Source organism: Globicephala melas, chromosome 1 (genome assembly GCF_963455315.2).
Source record: "Globicephala melas chromosome 1, mGloMel1.2, whole genome shotgun sequence".
NCBI classification, from domain to species: Eukaryota; Metazoa; Chordata; class Mammalia; order Artiodactyla; family Delphinidae; genus Globicephala; species Globicephala melas.
The window spans coordinates 166,386,760-166,412,062 of NC_083314.1; the positions used below are offsets into that span (position 1 = coordinate 166,386,760).

General features: G+C 40.9%; 2 protein-coding genes across 4 annotated transcripts in view; both read right to left on the reverse strand.

Moving 5' to 3' along the window:
• Window positions 1-4,035, reverse strand: part of STX12 (syntaxin 12) — a 33,604-nt gene extending 29,569 nt beyond the window's left edge. The window contains exon 1 of one of the 3 annotated variants that reach the window (XM_060309173.2): window positions 3,742-4,035. In XM_060309173.2, the coding sequence (XP_060165156.1) occupies window positions 3,742-3,859 (118 nt within the window). In that variant the 5' untranslated portion in view covers window positions 3,860-4,035. The remainder of the gene's footprint in view (window positions 1-3,741) is intronic. The other 2 variants (XM_030872777.3, XM_030872757.3) reach the window with 2 other exon arrangements.
• An 8,369-nt stretch (window positions 4,036-12,404) lies between these two features.
• The window catches only part of FAM76A (family with sequence similarity 76 member A), a 28,215-nt gene continuing 15,316 nt past the window's right edge, over window positions 12,405-25,303 (reverse strand). The window contains exons 6-8 of the mRNA XM_030872808.2: window positions 18,001-18,136; window positions 15,252-15,353; window positions 12,405-14,720 (exon numbers count right to left, since the gene is read on the reverse strand). Coding sequence (XP_030728668.1) covers window positions 14,634-14,720; window positions 15,252-15,353; window positions 18,001-18,136 — 325 coding nt within the window. The 3' untranslated portion in view covers window positions 12,405-14,633. The remainder of the gene's footprint in view (window positions 14,721-15,251; window positions 15,354-18,000; window positions 18,137-25,303) is intronic.

Genomic DNA, 25,303 nt, shown 5'->3' on the forward strand with positions numbered 1-25,303 from the left:
GAGAAGCCACCACAATAAGAAGCCTGCACACAGCAACGAAGAGTAGCCCCCGCTCGCCGCAACTAGAGAAAGCCCGCGCGCAGCAACGAAGATCCAACACAGCCAAAAATAAATAAATAAATAAATTTTTAAAAAAAATTAGCAACGTTAAAGAACAGAAATGATGTTCTTTAAATCTCTTCAGAGATAACTTGGCGCCTGTTAAGGTTATTTCCTTATATCTGCCTCAGCAATACTTGCCCAGACCCTTTGTTTCACAATAGACAGAGTCAAGCAGTTTTCTTCTGTAGCCCACACATACTGGTAACAACCCCTTGTACCAGGCAGTCAACCTTAGCTGTACCTATAACAACCCATGCAGTGGCCTGCTGTATTTCAGGCTGATATGCTCAGCAATTCCAAACCCACATATGTGAAAAAACCCACAGTTGAGAAAAAAAGAATAGCTATTCTCTCAAATTTTCAATAGATACAGGTCCTTGCAGGACTTTATGGATGTGGGCATATGTCTGGGAGGTCACATTCAGACTGTATACTTAGGTATGCTGGCCACGTCTGGGGGATGGGCACCAGCCTGATAAGTGGGTAGAAGCAATGTCACCCTACCAATTTCAAATTCCCAGTGCCTCAGTAAACAATCCCAAGGGGAGAATTCCAACTCACACTGACTAGGGTCATAAGATGTGGTAGGAACCACACAGCACAAGGTAAATGAGTCAGGAAGAGTTCCAAGATGGTAGAGAAACCTCATTCATTCAAATCTACTAAATACAATTTACTAAGCATCAAGACCCTAAATGATATGATCCCTGGCTACCTCCCTGGCCTCTTTTCCTACTACGCTCCCCTTCTCTAACTGCAGTCCAGCCACACTAGTCTCCTTGCTATTCTTGAAAGCACTGAGGTCTTCGCTCTTGCTATTCCCTCTGCCTAGGTTGCCTTCCCCCAGCGACTCACGAGGTTCCCTCCCTCACTCCATTCAGGTGTCTACTCAAACATCACCCCCTCAGAGAGGCCTTCCTTGACCAACTGATGTAAAAATATAAAATAGCACACCCACCCTCTTGCTCTCCTCACTCTCTGTCCCCTTATTTTTTTCTTCATAGCACTTATTATTTCTCAATATTGTTTATATATGTGCATGTATGCATATGTGTGTATACGTACACATACACAAACACACACACATACACACAATCAGGGCAGGGTTTTGTCTGTCCTGCTCATCACTCCAGCCCCAGTGCTCAGCAGGTGCTCATAGAATATTTGTTGAACAGTGAATGAATGAATCTAACATATACTTGGGTCTGAGATAAGTACTAGAAATATAAAGATGAATAAGTCATGTCCCATTTCTTCAAAGGAACTAACAATCTAGCAGGAGAGGCAGACACACCACAAGAAGAGAAAGTTCCACAGCCTCAGGTATTCCCCATAGCTTCCTATGAAGAGTAAAAAAAAAAAAGAAAGAAAAGTCACTTGTAACTTGAAGTGTTAACTGTTATAAAACTGTAATATTAATTAAAAATTATAAAAAGGCTGAATGCTGGTCATAAGAGACAGATCTGGTTTCAAATTTAGGTATTGCCATTTGTAAGCTGGGTAATTATTTAACCTTTCTCAGCCTGTTTCCTAACCCATAAAAAGAAATAATATTGGTAATTACTTCACAGGTTTGTTACAAAATTAAGAGAATGCATGTAAAGCACTTATATTGCCTGGCATACAGTATGTACTCAAATGTTAGCTATTAATGTTATTAATGAAATGAATCCAACTATCCCTTGAGCCTGATGCCTAATCAACAGCTAAACCTTAACAATTCTATCACCAGACACCTCTCCTATCCTTTCCTTCTTTTCATTTTCAGATCCTAACTGGTGTCTCTGATTCCAGTCTCTCTCCCTTCCAACTCAATTTACACATTTCTAAAGAATTATATCCAAACCCCCTTAGTGTAGCACTTAAAGCACTTCATGTTTGGGCCCCAACTCACCTTTCCAATCCTATTTTCCACTACTTTCTGGACTCCACCAGTCTAGCCAAATTAAATCACTCTACTTTTCTATACATACCACATGCTTTCCCACTACCATGCCTTGTTCATTTTATTCCCTCCTGGAATGCTCTTCCCTTCTTTACTCTCGAAAGTTCAAATACTTTCCACCATCTTTCCAGACCTAGCTCAAATGCCAATAATGCATTTCCCTGGCCTCTCCCAAGTGAAAAAGGTGTCTTTCTCTCCTGAATATCTATAATTTTATTATATCTCTTCTATAGTAGCGATCCCTTTCAGTCATTATGTACGCCACAGGTTCCCTATTGAAGGAATCCATGTCAGTTCCTATACATACTACATGCCTCATACTCAAATACATGCAGAATGAAAATTTCACAAATAGACATTAAAATTATATTTGGCCTCAATAAGAAACTTTCAGTATTGAACCAGAATATTCTGATCTAACCTGTATTACAGCTCCCTCACAAAGGAAACTGGAACACAAAGTACTATACTTTCTAACCAGTGGTCACATTAATTTTTGTTTCAAATTTCTGGATTTAACAGACCACATATTCTTTTTTCCACTTCCAAAGTGCCCAGATTCAAACGCTTTCCATCAGAAACTTCCCTCTCTCATTATATATTTAAATTTAAAAGCTAAGTGATAGATTGTTCTTTAAAATATAGAACATAATTGTAATTCAGGACCAACTAGTTGTACCTATTAACAGGGTACAGCCAAGCTCACAAAAACACAATAATAAACAACAAGGATCATGATACCATTCTTTCCAAGTAGTTGCTGCTGCTGACCTCCTGTTTATAAGGCTCTGAGCTAATTTTCAGGCACAAGGAATAACGTGTATTTGACTCATTCAACTATAGTATCATTCAGACCCTAATGGTGGGGAGGGAGTTTTAAGACAAGCAATGACATTCTGAAATCCACCACCACCTCTACCATGTCTTACTTGCTATGTGATTGTGGCCATGTCCCTGAGCTTCTCTGTGTATCATGCTTGTTCAAAAGAGTAACTAGGTGGGGAAGGAAAACAAAAGCCTCATTGGCTTGAAATCCAAAAATATATGCAAATCTTTTGCTACAAAAGACAAAAGAATGTAAACTAAAATGTTTTTGGTGAATTCTCTTTATTAAAGTAGAAGTCATCTCACCCCTCGAATCCAAGTCATTGTATCTGATTTCCAAATTCCTTACAGGAAGAACTGTATTAAAGTCACCAAAACACATGCACTCTCCACTTCCCTTAATTGAAAGGTTCTGACTTCCAAGAAGCCAGAAGCTCAGCAGAATGTAAAGTCTAAACCAGTAAACAGCTCCCGATCCAAGCTGGCCAAAGAGGAAAGAGAGGTGGGTGGAGGGAGGCAGATGACAGGAAAAACTAGGCTGACCACTGGAGCCAGTCGACTCATTCACTGCCTGGAGGGGACACACACACACCCTCCCACCCTGCGGCTGTCAGGACTGCTGTCTTGGCCCCAACACGGTAAGAGCAGAACTCCTAAGAAACTCGAGCTGCAGCTGGGGCTCCGGACCCTCGGGGTGCCTGGGCCTGGCAGACTCAGGGATAGCAGCCCGCCGTACCCAGAGTAGAGCACCCAAGACGGCCTCAGGTGTGGCCCTGGCCGTAGCCCTAGCCGGGCTCCGCGTCCCGGCAGCCTCACCCGGGCCTGTCCCCGGGACGGCCCCCGCCCTCCAGCCCGGTACCCCGGCTCACTGGCTTGGCTGATCCGCTGGATGTTGCCGCTGCACGTCTGGATGATGCTGTTGAAGTCCCGGAGCGGGGGCCCCGAGGCCCCCGGGTTCCGGTACATATCTAAGGGACCGTAGGACATGACGAGGAGCCGAGACCGACTCGCCCTGCACCGCGCTCCTACCGGAAGCAGCCGCCAGACCCGACCAGCAGGCTGACAGGGAAACCGGGAAGAGAAAGGGCGGGGAATGGGCTAAAGCTGCGTGAGCGCTAGCCCCGCCCCCTCTCAGCGCGCTCACGTCCGCCCTGGCTCCCCCACATTGCGCAGGCGCCTCTGGAACTGGTGTAGGCACGGTAGCTTAGAGACGTGACGCCCTGGAGCTTGGGGATGCGGGGCGGGGCGATGACATCATACCATTGGGGCTCGGATTGGAGAATCTGAGGTGGCGGTGTTGTTTATCGCCAGGGCACGGTGACAGAAGGCAAGAATTTTTCGATTAGCATAAAATTGTACCAGATGATCTCAGCCCTAACATCCTATTCTGTTCTATTCTGAGCATTCAGGCCCAAATATGGAGAATTCGACAGCCTTGAAACCCAGATCCGTAACCAAACTCCTGAAATTCCTCACTCTGCTTCCATCCTCTAGGGCTTTGTTAGGATTTGTGGAGCACTTTTTTTTATTATTATTTTTTTTTTACATCTTTATTGGAGTGCACTTTTATGGTTTACAAATTACTTTCATTTCTCCCTCCACCCCTCTTCTAGTCTAAACAATAAAATGATAATAATAAGATTTCTTGAGCACGTATTATTTGTGATCCCCTCACTGCAATTCAGTTGTTCATAAGCTCTTTCACAGCAAGGGACGATGTTCTAACTATATTTTTACCTTCAGACTAGATAACGGACAATCGATTTTTTTTAATGTTGAAGTAAAGTAACTCGACAGAGCAAGCATTATTATTTTCCCTTTTACAGTTGAGAAAGTTAAGACCATAGAGGTTAATTTGTTTTTCTGAGATTTGACTGCAAAACCCAAACACTAAGCTAATTGTATTGTCATCTTGCTATGTCCCTAAAACGCATTCTCATATTACCAAATTCATTCTCCATCTAAATCCCTCCCAAATAACTTCTTCATCTATATCCCAAACCAGGATTTCTTGGAGAACTAGACTGTCAAATTTTTAAAATCATTCTCTTAAGTAATTTGGAGTGTATGACCTCAATGTTCCCATAGAAGACTGCATTTTGTGAGCGTATGTTAGATGGAAAGACAAGAGTAGGATTTTGCTTTGGGAGGAGATCAAGATAGAGAGAAGTGAAGGGGAACTGGCAGTGTTTGTTTCCTGTATTCTCCACCCCACTTCACTCCAGTCTGCTTTGCAATCTCTGGGGAATGACCAAGAGAGGAAGCTGCTTGCCTGTGTAGGAGGGGACCCTAAATGGGTGAATGAGCCTGCATTCAGCCTTAGAGCTTTTGTAAGCAATGCTGTCTCTATTTTTCGTTGGAGCGTTTATAAGAGCAATTTTTTCTCTTTAGAAAAGGTCAGACGACATTTGGGTCCTCTCATTCTGGTTATTAAAACCATACGATTTCTTAGAATCCATAGTTTTATGTCCTATCTTATAGTAAATCGTGTACATTGTACTTTTTTACCTATAAAATAGTCTTGAGAATGTTTTCATTTACATTTGATTCTATTTAAAGTGAAGTTCAGTAAAGGTATTTTTCTCCTAGGATTGAAAACATAGTGGTGGTTGTTATTGTTGGTTTCTTTCTCCAGCTAAAATAAAAAGTGGTTTTCCATCTGTGCCATGGCTATCTTGTGCTATCTCTCATAGCAATACATTTGTGCCTCGCAAATACTAGATGTCAAATGAACATATATTGAATTTATACATGAATAATAAAAAATAACTATCATTTCTTAATGTCCATCCAGGTAATGTGAACACATTTTACGAAGTTATTGGTAATACCCAAGATAAAGCCCATCTGATAAAGTGGCTTTATCTTTATATGGTCTGACAAAGTTAGGTTTATTAACTTACTGCTGCAAGGGGGACTACACACCAGAGGAATCATGGGGTATCTCACCAAGCACAGGAGAGATAGAATTATTCCAGGATTTGGAAAGATGGAGTGTAGGTAAAATTTAAAAGAAGCAGTGTTTTTGATAGCCTCAAAGCACACCAGGCTATGTGTAAAGGGATTATCATCAGGCCTGAGCTAACAAGAAGATTCAGAATCCTGTTTCCTTGGAAACTACAGCGTGAAGATAAATGTGGAATGCTGTATCTGGAAACCCCTTATCTGAAGCTCTGCACCTGGGTTGGAAATTGAGGCTGCTTCTCTGTGTCAAAGTAACTCAGATCCTCCAGGCGAGAGTGGAATATTCCGTTCTTACTGATATTTCAAATAGCAAATTTTCTGAAAAAGCAGTGCTTTTAGAAAATGAGGTTTCTCAGCATTATGTCTTTTTGCTAATTGACAAAAACAGTTTTCATGGTTCAAACCCATCAAGGTGAGATTAGCTCCTTGGTAACAGATAAGGAAACTGGTGTTCTCTAGAGGTTCTGGGCACTTGCCCAATGTCATCCAGCTATTAAATTGCAGAGCCATGATTCATACATATTCTATGACCCAGCAATTCTACTCCTACCTGTATACTCAACAGATGTGCATCCATATGTGTTCCAAAAACCAAGTATCAGAAAGTTCATGACAGCATTTTTTACGACTAAGCAGCATTTCTCTGTATTAATTTTTATTTCATCATAATTAACACACAATAGAGTACACAGGTATTAAGTGTTCATTTCAATGAATTTTGACATTTGTATATACCCACGTGACAACCATCCAAACTGAGAAATAAAACACTTTCACTGTTACCCAAGGAAGTTTCCTCAGGCTGTGTTCCTTTCTTTTTTTTCTTTTAAGAGATGCTTTTCTTTTGTAAGTCACCAATGTCTTTTTTATTTTTATTTATTTATTTAAACTTATTTATTTTTGGCTCTGTTGGGTCTTCGTTGCTGCACGCAGGCTTCTCTAGTTGCAGCGAGCAGGAGTTACTCTTCGTCGCAGTGCACAGGCTTCTCATTGCAGTGGCTTCTCTTGTTGTGGAGCATGGGCTCTAGGTGCGCAGGCTTCAGTAGTTGTGGCACATGGGCTCAGTAGTTGTGGCTCGCGGGCTCTAGAGAGCAGGCTCAGTAGTTGTGGCACACGGGCTTAGTTGCTCCGCGGCATATGGGATCTTCCCGGACCAGGGCTCGACCCCGTGTCCCCTGCATTGGCAGTTGGATTCTTAACCACTGCGCCACCAGGGAAGTCCAGGCTGTGTTCCTTTGTAATCAATTCTCCTCATCCCCAGAAATCACTGTCTGATTTTTATCATTACAGATTAGTTTTGCCTATTCTCAGGCTCCATCAAGAAGAGATCATACGTTATGTATTCTTTAGTGTTGGCTTATTTCAATTAACATAATGTTTTTGAGATTTATCCATGATATTGCATATGTCAGTGGTTTGGTCTTTATTGCTGAGTAGTATTTTATCATATGATCTTACTACAATTTGATTATCCATTCTCTTATTTATGGGCATTTGGATAGTTTCCAGTTCGAAGCTATTATGAAGATGGCCAGAGCAGCATTTATTTTTACAAGTTCCAAACTGGAAACAGCCCAAATGTACATCAACAGTAGGATGGATAAATTGTAGTATCATAGAGCATGAAAATTCATGGCCCACTGCTATGTGAGCAATGTGGGTGACCTTGTCCAACATAACGTCTAGCAAAAGAAGCAGACAAAGATGAGTACACTCTGTATTATCCCATATTTATTAGGTTCAAAACCAGCAAGATGAATCTATATTATTAAAATTCAGAGTAGCATGTAGTTAGTTTTTTGGTTTTGTTTGGTTTTTTGCCTTGCTGTGCAGCTATACAGGATCTCAGTCCCCCGACCAGGGATTGAACCCGGGCCACGGCAATGAAAACCTGGAATCCTAAGCATTAGGCCACCATGGAACGCTCAGTTTTGAGGAAGAGAGGGAGTGACTAGGAATGGGCACATGAGATGGGCTAGGGTGCTGGTAGCAGTCTTTCTTGATCCGGATGGTGATTATATAACTGTGTTTACTTTGTGAAAATTCATCAAGTCATACATTTGTGATGTGTGTCCTCTTCTGTATATATGCTACACTTCAGTAAATACATCTCATATTTTAAAAATAAAGTATCATTATCACCAATATAACAAGCTTTCTGGGAAATGTAGGGAAGAGTCAGTGGAGAAATTCAAAGAAGTTTGCAAAGAAGACTGTGTTAAAATTAGCACTCATCATATATTGCCAGTGAGAATGCAAACTTGTACAACCACTTGGAAAAGTTTGTCAGTTTCTCAGAAAATTAAACATAAATTTATCACGCAATCCAGCAATCCCACTGCCAGGTATTTACCCAAGAGAAATGAAAGCACATGTTCATATAAAGATGTATATGCAAATGTGTTAGCTTTATTCATAGTAACCAAAAATTAGAAATAACTCAAATATCTGTCAGCTGCTGAATAGATAAACAAATTGTGGTACATCTATCAATGGAAAACTTTTCAGCTATAAGAAGGAACAAACTACTGAAACACGGAATAAATTTACTGAGACGTGAAACAACGTGGATGAATCTCAAACGCATATGCTAAATGAAAGAAGTCAGACATGAAAGTCTACATACTGTTTGATTCCATTTATATGACATTCTGGAAGAGGCAAGGCTATAAGGATAGAAATCAGATTAATGGTTGCCAGGGGCTGGAGCTGGGGGAGGGAACTGACTGCCAAGGGGCACAAGGGAAGTTTTTGTGCTGATGGAAATGTTCCATGTCTTGATTGTGGTGACTACACGACTGCATACATCCATCAAAATCTTTTTGATCTATACACTGAGAAGGATAAATTTTACCATATGCAAGTTATATCTTATTAAACGTAAAGAAAAATGGCACTCTAAGGATCAGTGTAATGAAGTGGCACGCATGAGGTGGGTAATGTGGAGTTGAAAAAAAGATATAAAAGTTGTGTCTTGCGTGAATCTGGGGATAAAGTGATCTGGAGATAAAGTAACTTTGGAAACAAAAAACAAGTGAACAGGGCTTCCCTGGTGGCGCAGTGGTTGGGAGTCCGCCTGCCAATGCAGGGGACACGGGTTCAAGCCCTGGTCTGAGAGGATCCCACATGCCATGGAGCTAGGCCCGTGAGCCACAACTACTGAGCCCGCGCACCTAGAGCCCATGCTCCGCGACAAGAGAAGCCGCCGCAATGAGAAGACTGCGCACTGCAACGAAGAGTAGCCCCTGCTTGCCGCAACTGGAGAAGGCCCGTGCGCTGCAACGAAGACCCAATGCAGCCAAAAAAGTAAAAATAAATAAAATAAATTTTAAAAAAGTGAACATATATGTTCACTCTATTTTGTCACTGTTTTCTCTCTCAAGAAACAGAAAATGTAGATTCTGTGATAATAATAGCTTGAAAAATCGAGTGCCTACTATGTGCCAAGCACTGTTTTAGAGACTTCTACATACATTATTTAATCCTCACAACAACCCTAAGTAGAGATAGAACTCACACACAGGCAGTCTGACTTTAGAGCTAACCACAGCCTGACACAGTCTCACTTTTCAAGTAGAGTTGATAATCTGCTTCAGTGACAGCCTGACAAGCACTGGCAGGCAAAGTGGTTATTTGACTCCAATCATAACTAAGAAATATGAACTCCTTTCCCCCAAATGCCAACTGTCATTCCTGCCTTCAAAATCCAGAGATTCACATAGTTGTTAATCAATCTTATTGGTCAAAGGTCAATGTGGTAGCCAGTCTCCAAGATGGACCCCAGTGGTTCCGCCTCCTGATATGAATGCACATGGGTAGTCCCATTCCACATTGAATAGTGTCAGTAATTTTTTTAAAAATTTATTTACTTATTTTTGGTTGCGTTGGGTCTTTGTTGCTGTGTGCAGGCTTTCTCTAGTTGCAGCGAGCGGGTGTTACTCTTTGTTGCAGTGCGCGGGCTTCTCATTGTGGTGGCTTCTCTTGCTGCGGAGCACAGGCTCTAGGCGCACGGGCTTCAGTAGTTGGGGTATGTAGGCTCAGTAGTTGTGGCGCATGGGCTTAGTTGCCCCATGGCTTGTGGGATCTTCCCAGACCAGGACTCGAACCCGTGTGCCCTTCATTGGCAGGCGGATTCTTAACCACCATGCCACCAGGGAAGTCCAGTGTAATTTGTCCTCTGTAACCAATAGGGTATTACAGAAATGATGCAGTGTGACATCCAAAGATAGGCCATGAGAGTCATTGCAGCTTCTGCCTTGTGCCTTGTTCTCTTAAATTCGGTTTGTTTCCAAAATCCATTCTCTATGCGGCAGATTTTATATATATATATTTTTTTAATAAATTTATTTATTTTTGGCTGCGTTGGGTCTTTGTTGTTGGGTCTTCGCTGCTGCTCGCAGGCTTTCTCTAGTTGCGGCGAGCAGGGGCTTCTCTTCGCTGTGGTGCGTGGCCTTCTCATTGTGGTGGCTTCTCTTGTTCCGGAGCTCAGGCTCTAGGCACACGGGCTTCAGTAGTTGTGGAACATGGGCTCAGTAGTTGTGGCTCTCGGGCTCTAGAGAGCAGGCTCAGTAGTTGTGGCACACGGGCTTAGTTGCTCCGCGGCATGTGGGATCTTCCCGGACCAGGGCTCGAACCCGTGTGCCCTGCATTGGCAGGCGCATTCTTAACCACTGCGCCACCAGGGAAGTCTGCCAGATTATATTTTTTAAAATAGCCTCCACAGTAGCTTCCATCCCACATGCTCTTCTACTTTGTCACCTTCTCATCAAGAGAAGGGATCTATGTCCCCTCCCCTTGAGTCTGGATGGACTCCTGACTGCTTTGACCAATAAAATGCTGCAGAAGTGAGGTAATGTGACTTCTGAGGACAGGTCAGATGATGAAACACAGCTTCAGATTTGTTCACTTGTGCTTGGAGTCTTGATCCACCATGGAAGAAGTCTGATTACCTTGAGCCCATCATGCTGGAGAAGGCAAGGTATATATGGAGGGGCCCTACATAGGTGCTTCAGTCAGCATTACTAGACTTTGTCATCTCAGTCCAGGCACTAAATACACAAGTAAGCAGAGCCTTCAGAGAGATGATTTCAGTTCCAATAAGTTTCCTTCAGCTTTTGAATCTTCCCAGCTGAGGACCCAGACATTAAAGAACAAAAACCAGTCGTCCCCACAGTGCCCTGCCCATTCTTGATCAACAGAGTTTGTGGGCATATTAAAATGGTTGTTTTCAAACACTAAATTTTGGGGAGTTCCCTGGCGGTCCAGTGGTTAGGACTCAGTGCTTTCACTGCCTTGGTCAGGGAGCTAAGATCCCGCAAGCCCCCGGCACAGCCAAAAAACAAAACAAAAACAAAACACCTAAATTTGGGGGTGATTTGTTATGCAGGAATAATAACCACAACACTCTGTAGGTCCTGACAGTTTGGACCTTCCCGAAAACGGCCCCTCCCCCCAAATCCTCGAACTGACCGTTAGCTGAAGATAGCTATACTGCAGGTAACATACGGTCTTAAACTGAAAAGAATGCAACCAAAATCCTGCTAAGTTGCTTTTAAGGTTAGTTAGAGTGGTTGAAGAACTTCCTGAAGAACTAGATGATACCTTTCTCTGTTTATACTATATGCTTCCCCTACAGCCGTTTATACGGCTGTGTAAATGGGTAAATTAAGGTAATTCACACAATAAATGCGGTCATAAACATAACCTACTGTTGTAGTCTGTTTGGGCTGCTATAACAACGTATCACAGACTGGGTAGCTTATAAACAACAGAAATTTATTTTTCACATTTCTGGCAGCTGGGAGGTTCAAGATCAAGGGGTCAGCATTCTAATGAGGGCCCTCTTCCAGATTCATAGCTGGCATATGGTAGAAGGGGCAAGGGATTTATTTGGAGCATCCTTTATGAGGGCACTAATCCCATTCACGAGGGCAGAACCTAAGCCCCTCCTAAAGTCCTCACCTCCTAACACTACCATCTCTAGGCGTTAGGATCTCAACATATGAATCTGGCGGAGAGGAGAGGGGCAATAAACATTCAGACCATAGCACCTATAAAACTATCTTTATTTAGAGAAAGTAAGTTGTCATTGCACCTATAGAACAGAATGACCAGGATGTGACAGTGATAATGTCTGAAAGGCACCTGTTATTTAGAAACCTACTAGCACCAATGTTTCAAACCAATACATTCCTCTCCTTGAGATGACATCTCAAAAACCTTTCACTCATACCTTACAAAGATTCATCCCGTATTAATTTTGAGTAATAATGGTAAATATAAAATCAAGGAACAATGGTGTAGTCCAATATTCCATTAAATGGGAGCCTCATGAGGAGAGTAACTTTGTCAATTGTCTTCACTGCTGTATCCTCATTGCCTACCAATGCTTATAACAAAGCAAGCACTTAAACTGAATAAATAAACTCAAAGAAGAAAGAGAATGATTTTATGGACACAAAACTCCCTATTAGCACTGTTAGGTTTTTAATTGTTTAAATTCTACAAGCAAGACAAACTGACTCTTTTCTAGGTTGAAGGGGATTATGGGATATGTCTATTGGTGAACCAGCAAGAAATGAAAAAAAAAAACAATTATACTTAAGTCAATATGAATTTTTATTAACACACATTTTTCAAAGTCTGTACAAACCAAAACATTCCTGTGTTTTAAAAGGTCCATTATTACAAACATACAAATAAACAAAAGGTGTTACCAAAAGTTAGCTACTCAATTTCACGGTAAAACAGTGTCATGATTTTTAAAAACCAAAATTTCAAGACTGAGGTTTCTTCCTTCCCTTTTTGGAACTTGTGGAAAGTTAGAAAATGTGTGGATTTGCTTTATATTAAATGCCAAGACCTTAAAAAAAGATTTAGTATAAAACTAAATGTGTTTTTACATTGTCACTTCACGTAACAGAATTTCTCAAGTCTTTAAAATTAAAAAAAAAATGACTGTAACTTTTTTCACAATCTTTTCCCCATAGTCAATGTAAATGCAGCTGAAAATATTATCTGACAGTTTATCTTTACCTAAAAGTTTCTCATTCAAAAAGTTACAAAACTGTTTAGCACTGCCATTTCCCTTGCTTAGAAGGGAAAATTACATCCTCTACTAGAGTGATAGATAAGTAACATGGTCCATTGTTCCTCTTACCAGAAGGAAGCCACTCATTGCCACATCTCTGTCCAATTATGTGCATGGCTCCACTTGTGAGAATGCTCACAGATTAGAAGCATTTGCTCCTAGGAAATGCCTAGCAAGTTAAACTTACTGCTACACTTTTGGTAGACTGAGGTACAAATGTCATCTGCCCTTATGATTACCTCTAACTCTAGTACCACCCCCTGCATCAATGATTCCAAGGTAGCTGGTTTTACTGTTTCATGGCACACTACACATCTCTAGTTCCTTTCACAAACATCATCTAGAGGACCTGAGAGTACAGCTAGAAATGCAAATCTATCCTCTCACCTGGAAAAGAGAATCCATGTGCCTATTGGGTCAAGAAGGGAAAACAGGACACAGTTCAGGCTGCGGCCAAGCTGCTTTTGAGAAGCAGCTGTTTTCAACACATTTCCATTAAAGGCAGGGAGTGTACAGGCTGGGGTGGGTGAGGAGGAGTGGGGAAAAGGTACAGTGATATCATTCTCCCAGGACTTACAGTCCATACTTGAGCAGCTCATACTAACCTCCAAAATGCTCTGTAGTCTGAGTATTATCCCATTTTGAATCATGTAAAAAAAAAAGTTACCTGAAAATGGCCCAGTATGACAACTGATATAAGTAAAGGGCATTTTTTAAAAAAGAGGTGGCAGTGTGAGAATTTAAAATCAGTCACGTAAAACAATCAAGAAAGGGGTGGGGGAGAGAAGTGTCCAGTACAACCTGGACAACCCTTCTTTCTGCCTTTACTTAGAAAGACAGACTGCCCAAATCTTTGCTACCTTCCTTAAGTATCTTCTTACATGGTCTTCCAAGAAATCCTCCAAAAGGCACTTAACTCCATACTTATATATTGAATTGTTTCACCTTAGCAATCAGTTTTTAAGACTCCAAGGTAACAAGAAAGAAAAGATCTGATTCTTTTACTAAACGCTAGAGAGTAGGACTTTTTTTTAAGAGGCATCACTTTTACAAGAAGAACACGCTAGGCTACCATTACTCCTTTATCAAGAAAAAGTTTCTTTTTTTAAAAAATAAATAAAACTCTGGCTATACATAGTACAAAGTACATAATACACCTGGAAAAAAACCCAAGAGTATACCCTGAAGCAAAAGGTTTACTGGAGAGAAAAATTCTCTTCCACTGTACCAAGTCTTAAGGTGGCAGTTTTCAAAGTTCAGAGGGTGGCAGTGATATGTAATTAATGCCAACTATTTGCTCATGGGTATGGCAGGATGCCATGATGGACCAAACAAAAAAAACCAAACCATTCTGCACATAACACTGAGCAGTGAACACCACACACACATAAAAAAGTAACAAAATAGAGACAGACAGAGAGACAGTAGTACTGAGAGGAGGGTTGGGGGTAGAGAGGGGAGTGAGGGAGAGTGAGAGAGAGTGGGAGAGAGAGAGAGAGAGAGCCTGAAACCCCAAACATTCAAGCATGCAGTCATAATATAGCACAAACCAGGTGTTTCCACTCAGCCTCACTGCAATCGCACAAAGAAGGATAACTATAGTAAAATAGAGATTTCTTAAGAAAGCTTGCAATTCCCAGAGAACAGCTACGTTGCCACCCTAACCCAGGAATCCATTGCTATTGCCAGGAGCGTCCTTGTGGTCTCTCATGGAGAGGTTATAGCTCCTGACTTCTCTGACTTCTTGCTCTTGGACAAGGCAGCTGCCTGCTTCAGGAGCTCTCGGTTTTTGGCCTTTTTAAAAAAAAAAAAAAAAAAATCAGTGCACACAAGACGTTTTAGCAGGATAGGCTATGTTTTTCATGCAGATGCTAAGGGAGACAATGCAGAGGTCAGGAAGAGGTGAACAAATTCTAGAGGCAGAAAACAACAGAAAGCTCTAGGGTTTGGTTCAGAGGGAAGAAAGTATTTGCTGGAGATTAATCAGTGTACTTCAATCTCCTGGGATCCACTATTACAAAAGGATGCTTTATGCAACACAAACGAACCGTGGAGTGCCTTAATGTGCTGGATAAACAGAATTTACAATTCAGACATCTGGAATCACATCTGGTTTACCCAAAAATCAAAGAATACATTTATTAATTCCACTGTTTTTGAGAGAAAAAGATCAGAACACATCCAAGAGAAAATATTAAAAGACAGCTATAAGGTGGATTAATGTGATTTGTCAATTCTCTGAGAAAAAAGAAATCTAAGAGATGACCACTTAAAATACCATCAGCTAAATAAACCAGAGTTACCATATTAAATAGGAAGAGTCACCTGCAATTGTTCTGTAACTTCTTTGTGGGTTTTCTCCATCTGGTTCATTTTGGCTCTCATCTGAGATTCTTGGTATTGAAAATCAGCCTTCAGCTCTGTGATCTGAGGGAAAAAAAGGCAGAGTGACCAGAAGAAATCTCTGTGCAATGAGAAATGTTTTGGTACCAGAGTGCTAAATGGTCCCCCAAATTAACGAAATCCAGGGCTCTCCTAAAGATTCATACCTAAATCAAAGCCAGGGAACTGTGTATCCTATTCTTTCTAATGATTTCCTGAAAATTACACAAAATCCTGAAATAGCATGTTTGATACTTAACCACTTACTAGAAGGTTTTAGATATTTCATGTATTTAATATATGCAATAATCTTTCAAATACCTCCAAATAAATCAGTGATTATAACAAATATGACTGACAGTTTGAGAGAAGCCATGAGAATAACAGCTGCTGCCATTTACTGAATTTTTACCTTGTTCCAGGCAAACTGTTTGATTATATTATTTCATTCAATCCTATGACAACCCTGTGGGACAGTAATGTTACTCTTCCCATTTTATAGATGGGAACATCAAAGCCTTAGAAAAGGTTAAGTAAAGTGGCCAAGATCATACATGTTAGCAAGTAGCAGAGCTAGAATTCAAACTCCAGGCCTTCTATTGACTATGCTATTCAAGGAACACAGAGAAGAGGTATCTAAATCAGAGAAGTGATGTATGAGCTGAGTTTTGAGGTACAAGCAGCAACTGGCAGATGAGGTAAGGAAAAGGCCATCCGAGCAAAGGGAACAGTATGCGCACAGGCAGAGTGCGAGATAATTGAGAGCGTGTTCAAATGACTGATGAGAGTGTCAGGAGATGAGGCTACTGATAGGCAGGCATGATGTGGAAGAGCCTGTGTTCCAACCAAAGAGTGTGACCTTGATCCTGAAAGTTATGGGAAATAATCTACTACTTGTTTTTGCTCTTTCTAAAACCTTAACTTTGTGGGAATTCCCTGGCGGTCCAGTGGTTAGGACTCAGCGCTTTCACTGCCCTGGTCCAGGTTCAATCCCTGGTGAGGGAACTAAGATCCCGCAATTGCAAAGCACTAGAAACAAGTGTTCATTTTGTCTCTATTTTGCAAAAATCCTTTTATGTGTCATTCTGATCTAGTTCATGAAGAAAATATACTTGGGTCTGCTTTCATCTGACAGTCATGTAGTAAATTGGAAAGAACATTGGTCTCTTCCCATGAATCTCCACCTTACTGGCAGAGTAGAAACACAGCACAGTAGGGTCAGGAAGATTTGGGTTCATTCCTTTGTTCTGTCATTTATCAGCTGTGTGATTCGGACATTTAATTTGGTCGTTTAATCCTCTTGGGTCCACTTCCTCATCTGTAAGATGAGGTAGAAATCAGATGCAAAGAATGCACGTAAAGATTTTAACATTATAAATGTCTTTGTTAGCCATTCAGAATGAATCATAGCATTCCGAACACAGTGCAAAACAACATAACAGCCTCCGGAAGAAAACAGAGCTAGAGGAAGGGACTGGAACCCTAAGGGGAAAAATACTGAAGGTACTGTTTATCTATGAAATGATGATAATAATAATTCCTACCTCAAAGTGTTGTTATGGGGATAAATGAGTTAATATATATAAGCACTTAGAATGGCGTCAGGCACACAGTAAGCCTCCAAAAAAGTTAGCTATTATTTTTATTGTTATTAAAATATTAAGGCAAAAATGAGATATTCTCTAACAATCTGAAAATAAGAAACAATAGATATGAATCAGAACAAGGACATAAAAAATTCCCCGCAAGAGGGGGAGATGGCTCTTAGACCAGAGTAAGGCTTTACTGAAGATATTAATGAGCTCAAAGAGTAGGTCACTCAGTAAGGGAGTTATCAGCAATAGAAACAAAGTGATGCAGTTACAGAGGAAGGCCTACCTGAACACTGTCCAGGGAGGAGAGAGACCTGGTCCACATATTTTGAGTATTACTGTCCCCTGGACACAGCCATCCCAATAATAGAGACAGAGGCATCAGGTTCTCCTAGCCTGAGAGCACTAAAAATTCCAATTATGTAACTACTTCCTCTTGTCCCAACTCCGTGCTCATTCAGCACCCTCTGATTACAAGCTTCCTAGACAGCTTATGCTGAAAAGAGTAGTACTCTGTTATATTAAGAGGCAGACATTATAGTTGTGAATTAAGAGGCAGACATTATAGTTTTACACATCATCTCTGTAAGCTTGGTCAACATCGGTCCTCCCTTAGAAGTGGAAGCTTCCTCCAAATGCAAGAAAGAAAAATCAACTTTTGGGACTTCCCTGGTGGCACAGTGGTTAAGAATCCGCCTGCCAATGCAGGGGACACAGGTTCGAGCCCTGGTCCGGGAAGATTCCACATGCCACGGAGCAACTAAGCCCATGCGCCACAAATACTGAGAGCCTGCGTTCTAGAGCCTGCGAGCCACAACTACTGAGTCCATATGCCACAACTACTGAAGCCCAGGTGCAAGAGAGAAACCGCACAACAGGAGAGAAGCCACTGCAATGAGAAGCCCATGTACCGCAACAAAGAGTAGCCCCCGCTCACCGCAACTAGAGAAAGCCCGTGCACAGCAACGAAGACCCAACGCAGCCAAAGATAAATAAATAAATTTATAAAAAACAAAACCAAAAAAACAGCATCATGCCCTGCACCACATATCTTACCCGCCTGTCTCATTCTGACCTGGGAAGCACTAACTAAACAGTACCTTCTTCTCTTTCTCTAAAATCATTTGATCCTTTTGATGCAGCATCTTCTTTAGAGTGGCTACTTCTTCCTTCAGTTGGGCAATGATGACAAAGTGGTCAGTGCCTGGTGAGTCCAGAGCCAGGTCTGGGGAAAAGCTGAGTGGAAAAATGGAGGGGGAGAAAATCAGTTGGATTGATAAACTTTTTTCTACCTGAGTACACATCGTAGGCCACTTGACTGCAAGGGCAAGAGCAGGAGCAACTATGTGAATTCCCAGCATCAAGCAAAATACACACCTGACTTGAGAGTATTTGCTAAACTGCACAGGTAAGGTAGCCATCAGATAATTATACCAACCAAAGCCACAACCCACAGCATTCCTGCAGCATCTTTGCTCACATTCAGGACTAAAATAAATGCCTTCTCACAACAGCCAAGGATATTCTGTTCCAGGTTCACTGAAGATCTCCGATTATTTATGGGTGAGAGTCATAATTTTTTTGTGATTAGATAATTTCCCTAGAATCTGGATAAATTATCAATTGTAAGTTCATGCGTTTTTCTTTAAAGCTACCCATAGAGTTTTTGACTCTTTGTTTTCTGCTCCAAAGCCCACGATGTGGTGCAGCTGCTGTGTTCTGCCCCAGGAGCAGTCAGTCTTTTTTAAAAAGTGATAAAAAGAAGATGAAATTAATAGGAAAGAAGCCAACTTCCCCCACTACAACTGGCCTATTCATTGTCACTTCCAATATCAAGAATTCTGCAATATTTAGTTAGGAAAAGAACAAAGAGGTGGCAAACTGCAAAGCCACACCACAACCTGGGGTTTTCAATAGATTCCTCCCAGTAATAGTCTCTGAGCACTACACTCTGTCAAAGTGCCAGGTGAACTCCATCCTTTTAGTAGAGTAACCAGGACACGTTCAGGGAATCTGTAAAGCTCTGAAATTGTATGTACAATTGTATGTATGTATGTATGTACAATGTATGTACAATTGTATGTATGTATGTATGTATGTATGTATGTACAATTGTATGTATGTATACATACAATGGATGGTTTCTAGGGTGAGGATCCACAGCTTTCTAAGGCTGGTCAGAGGTGTCTTAGACCCAAACAAGTTAAGGAATCACGGCCAAGAGAGTCAAATCCTGCCCTTCTCTACAGACTTCCCAAAGGAAGCTCTTTACTTTTCCCAGGGCAACCTTTAAAGTAAAACACAAACCTGTTTCTCCTAACAGATACTGCAATACTGATTCCCAACTCCCTATATCAATATAGCAACTACTCTAGATACCCCCTGCTGTTGGTTCTTTCCTACATCTTAAACAACATCTAATAACTAATAATTCTCTACACAGGTAGAAACTCCAAATAACAAGGTGAACCACTGGACAAACTTCCTCATAGTTACCAAGTCAAACATTTCTATGGCTAGAATGGGAAGACACACTCCATTGATAAGAATGTTCCCCCTCTGTCTACACGAAGCATATGAGAAGAATGTCAGAGGAAGAATGGATCACTGCTTTTCTAACTGATAAACATGCAGAATTACTGGGTAACAAAAAGTAAATGTAAAATAATAAAACAAGGCATGCAGGAGAAAATATTGAAAGGACCCATCATTGTCTCCACCGGTTTTCATGCTCACCAAGGGACTGTCTTCCCTCAACCCAACAGAATCTAGGTAAACCCATAAGCAGAGCAACAAATGAAATAGAGTAATGGGCTAGTATAAATAACTTCTTCTTGTCCTCACAGCTCCTAATACTCTGCTCTACCTGCTTCTTCTTTTTTTTAAACTGAAATATAGTTGACGTACAATATTATGTTAGTTTCATACATAATGATTTGACATTTGCATATATCATGATCACCGGAAGTCTAGTAAACATCTGTCCCCATATAACATTATTATATTATTGACCATATTCTTTATGCTGTATATTACATCTCCATGACTTACTGATTATATAACTGGAGGTCTATACCTCTTAATCTCCTTCAACCTATTTTGCCCATCCCCTACCCCCACCCTTCTGACAACTACCTGTTTGTTCTCTGTACCTATGAGCATGTTTTTATTTTGCTTTGTTTGTTTTTTAGATTCACATATACGTGAGATCATGCAGTACTGGTCTTTCTCCAACTTATTTCATTTAGCATAATACCCTCTAGATCCATCCATGTTGTTGCAAACAACAAGATTTCATTTTTTATGGATGAGTAATATTCCACTGTGTGTGTGTGTGTGTGTGTGTGTGTGTATGTGTGTGTATACATACACACACACACACACACATCATAGCTTCTTTATCCATTTGTCTATTAATGGTCACTTAGATTGCTTTCATTATCTTGGCTATTGTAACTAATGCTACAATGAACATTGGGGTCTATATATCTTTTGTTGTTTTTGTTTTTGTTTTGCGGTACGCGGGCCTCTCACTGTTGTGGCCTCTCCCGTTGCGGAGCACAGGCTCCGGATGCGCAGGCTCAGCGGCCATGGCTCACGGGCCCAGCCACTCCACGGCATGTGGGATCTTCCCGGACCGGGCCACGAACCTGTGTCCCCTGCATCGGCAGGCGGACTCTCAACCACTGCGCCACCAGGGAAGCCCTATCTTTTTGAATTAGTATTTTTGTTTTCTTTGGATAAATACTTAGAAGTGAAATTGCTGGATCATACGGCAGTACTATTTTTAATTCTTTGAGGAACCTCCATACTAGTGGCTACACCAACTTACAATCCCACCAACAGTGCACAAGGTTCTATTTTCTCCACATCCTCATCAACGCTTGTTGTTTGTTGTCTTTTTGATAGCCATTCTGACAGGTGTGAGGTGGTATCTCATTGTGGTTTTGATTTGCATTTCCCTGATGATTAGTGATGTTGAACATTTTTTCATGTGACTGTAGGCCATCTGTATGTCTTCTTTGGAAAAACATCTATTCAGGTCCTTGGCCCATTTTATTTTTTTTGATAAACTTCATTTATTTATAGCTGCATTGGGTCTTCGTTGCTGCGTGCGGGCTTTCTCTAGTTGTGTCAAGCGGGGGCTACTCTTAGTTGCGGTGCGTGGGCTTCTCATTGCGGTGGCTTTTCTTGTTGTGGAGCACAGGCTCTGTGGCGGGCGAGCTTCAGTAGTTGTGGCACACGGGCTCAGTAGCTGTGGCTCGCGGGCTCTAGAGTGCAGGTTCAGTAGTTGTGCACGGGCTTAGTTGCTCCACGGCATGTGGGATCTTCCTAGACCAGGGCTTGAACCCATGTCCCCTGCATTGCCAGGCTGATTCTTAACCAGTGCACCACCAGGGAAGTCCCCTCTGCCCATTTTTAAATAGAACTGTTTGCTTTTTTGATGTTGAGATATATGATTTTTTTGTACATTTTGGATATTAACCCCTTATCGGATATATCGTTTGCAAATATCTTCTCCCATTCAGTGGGTTGCCTTTTCACCTTATGGATAGTTTCCTTCATTGTGCAAAAGCTTTTCAGTCTGAGGTAGTCCTATTTGTTTACTTTTGCTTTTGTGTCCCTTGCCTGAGGATACATATCCAAAAAACATTGCTAAGACCAATGTCAAAGAGCATACTGTCAATGTTTTCTTCTAGGAGTTTAATGCTTTCAGGTCTTACATTTAAGTCTTTAATCTATTTTGAGTTATTTTTGTAAGTAGTGTGAGAAAGTAGTCCAGTTTGATTCTTCTGCATGTAGCTGTCTAATTTTCCCAACACCATTTAGTGAAAAGGCTGTCTTTTCCCCACTGTATATTCTTGCCTCTTTTGTTGTAGATTAATTGCTCATATAAGTGTGGGTTTATTTCTGGGCTCTCTATTCTGTTCCATCAGTCCATGTGTCTGTTTTTGTGCCAATCCCATACTGTTTTGATTACTGCAGATTTGTAGTACAGTTTGAAATCAGAAAGCATGACACCTCCAACTTTGTTCTTCATTCTCAAGATTGCTTTGGCTCTACCTGCTTCTTGAGGAAGGAGTCTTCCTATACCAATAAATCGTTGACAAAACTAGTTGTGTCTTTCTTGTGTTAGGTCCTGACCTCTCTAACTCTGTAACTCCTGATTAATAAGAACTGCTGGGTATCAAAATGAAAAAAGATGACTAGGTTACCAAGGCAGAAAATCAAATCCAGTCTCTTTCTAAATACCTCCAAAGACAGGGAACTCACTATTTCTCCAGGAAGCGTCTTGTCTTTTCCAAAAGCTTAAGAAAACACCTTTCCTCAGGTTGAGCCAAAACCTGCCTCCCTATCAGTCCCATCCATTAGTCCTGGGTCTGTCCTCAAAGGCCACACAGAGTAAGTCTAATCTTTCAGGCATATTTCAGAGGGAGAATAAAATAAAACTATAAGGAAAGGAAAAGAATGTCCTTTAGAAACAATAAACCACAAGGTGTGCCTGGAGGCCACCCACTGCTTTTACTGCCCATAGAACAATAAACAAATATGATCAAAAAGTGCATTTCTCAGGGAAGGAAAGCTAGAAATGAACTCCGATTTTCTTCAAATTGAAGAGTTTCTGTTACAATTTTGACAAACTATAAAATATTGAGATGGAGGCTGTGAATTTTATAGGATACTAAAAAATAAAAAGACTAAGGCATTTTATAAGTATAAAACCATGAGAAAAATGGTTTTATTTTTTTTAAAAAACCCCTAAAGTAATGGGTTCTTTATGATATGGAAGGCTAATGAATAAAGAAAAAGAAGAGGGCTTCCCTGGTGGCGCAGTGGTTGAGAGTCCGATGCAGGGAACACGGGTTCGTGCCCCGGTGCAGGAAGATCCCACATGCCACGGAGCGGCTAGGCCCGTGAGCCATGGCCGCTGAGACTGCGCGTCCGGAGCCTGTGCTCCGCAACGGGAGAGCCCACGACAGTGAGAGGCCCACGTACTGCAAAAAAAAAAAAAAAGAAAAAGACGAGAAAAAATAATCAAATATTCCTCGATATTTAAAAAATAAAAAAGAGGACTTCCCTGATGGTCCAGTGGTTACAACTCCACACTTCCACTGCAGGGGGCGCGGGTTTGATCCCTGGTTGGGGAACTAAGATCCCAAATGCCGTGCAGCACGGCCAAAAAAAAAAAAAAAGAGGAGAATATGGTAGTATAGAAAGGTCAATGGAAAACTGTTAGAGAGCAACCTGCAGAAGACATGAAGGGATAAAAATGAAAGAATAAAAGCATAAATTTAAAAGTATATGTATATTACGTGTGGCTGATTCACTCTGCTGTACAGCAGAAACTAATACAACATTGTAAAGCAACTTTACTGTAGTAAAATAAAAAGTATATGGATATTTTAAGAGTGGGACAAGCAAAGTGGATTGTGATTAATTAAAAACTGGGAGGCAGTCACAATAGATAGTTAGGAAACAAAACTGGTAACATTTACTACAGAACTGAATTCAAAATGGATACTCAGGAAAAAATTTTTGGTTTGCATGACATTAAAAAAAGGACTGTTAAAAAAAAGTCTTGTCAGAATGTTTTCTAAGTGAAGGAAAAGCAAGGGAAAAAAACACAAAAAGTAAAAAGAAAAGGAAAAATGTAATTTACCTTGTATATGAACTTTTAAAAGACAGAAATGTAAACAAGTGGAATAGATTGTTAAGATTGCTAATACAGGAACATTCAAATGGAACTTGTATATGAAAATAATTTTTTTGGCAGCAGAAAATTTTTTTCCAAATTTTCAAGTTATTAGGATAAGTTATTTTTTTAATTACCATGTACATTTAAAGGAAAAATTATTTTTAAAGATCTTTCCCAGAGGACATTATGAAAGACTACAGACCTAAGTTAAGGATCGGCATCCTACTTGAGGAAAACAATCATTGCTGGTAACCGGATGCAATAAAACACTGAGCAGAAAGTTTAAGTCTTTGGCTTGGTGTATCCATAACAATAGTCAGAAAGAATAGTGGCAGTATCTCAAGAACAAAATGAGCTAATAGAAGGCAAACTTTAAGGACTGTTGGTTAAACTAAAAGTTAAACTAAATGAGCTTTTCTGGGTCATTCAAACATAGCCTGCGTCACAAATAGCACAAAACAGAAATGATGAATCTAAAGGCTGTAGGTCTTGGCTTAGGCCTTTATAAAGCAGGGCATTCAGAATGGTTCACTCTTTTAAAAAGTAGTTTTTACAGGATCATGAATCCTGGCAGAGGTGATGGGACAATCAGTGCCACATCTATTTTCTTCAGAATGGTCAAACTAGCTGCTCAGAGAATAAACAATAAAGCTGACCAGAAAGATGGTCTTTATGGTTCCTTCCCCTATGTAATCAGAATATCTAAATTAAGCATTTCTAGAAGGATCAATTCAAGAAGTTTAAAGTCACTAATACTAGCATTAAGAAGACAGCTTGCAGAGTCTCAAATCAAGTTAATGAAAAAGCCAACTTCATAGACGCTGTGTAACCAGCTAAATAAATAAAATTCAGCGCTGGTAAGCCTATATGCTGGTCTGCTCCCATACCCACCACTGCCTGGGAGGGAGAACCAAGAATGGAAGTTTTCAGAATGGAGATGATTCCAAGGATTTTAGGGAACAGTGTGTCAGGTGGTCTCACTTCAGGATGCCCAGGCCTGGAGGAACAGGAAAACAGGTGGCCCCAAGACTCTGCTGAGAAGCCGCCCACTGCACCAACATGGATGGGGCACCCTGGATATGAGGAGAAAGTAGCTCGTAAGCGAAGCATCACTGAGAAGGAGAGGGGAAAGTGAGGAATAAAAATGCATTTAGAAAGGCTTAAAATGAAACAAAAATATTTAAACACATCTCCTTCTCTCCTGAGCCAGCATCTGCATTGGGCTATCTCTGTTAATGCTAAGGAAGCATGGATTATCCCTCACAGACTGAGCAATACTGCCTTAATTCCAACTTGTTGGGAATTCCCTGGCGGTCCAGTGGTTAAGACTCAGCGCTTTCACTGCCGTAGCCCAGATTCAATCCCTGGTCGGGGAACTAAGATCCCACAAGCTGTGCAGTGCAGCCAAAAAAAAAAAAATCCCAACTTGTCTCTGCTTTGCCTCTGGAGACCAACTCCTGCCCTGCCTGGAGGAGGCTACAGGCACAGATCACAATAAAAAGCATCTAGCTATTGACTTCTTTGAATTCGTGTGAGGAAGTTATTTGTGGACTGCAGAATTCAATTGCTATGAAATCCAGTTATATGTTCTAGACAAGATTAGATTTATAAACAAATATCAGTACTGTTTATTTATAAGATATCAAGTGGCTAGTGTAGCGAACCTGAGAAGTTCATGGACAACCACAGACTAGCTCCATGACACA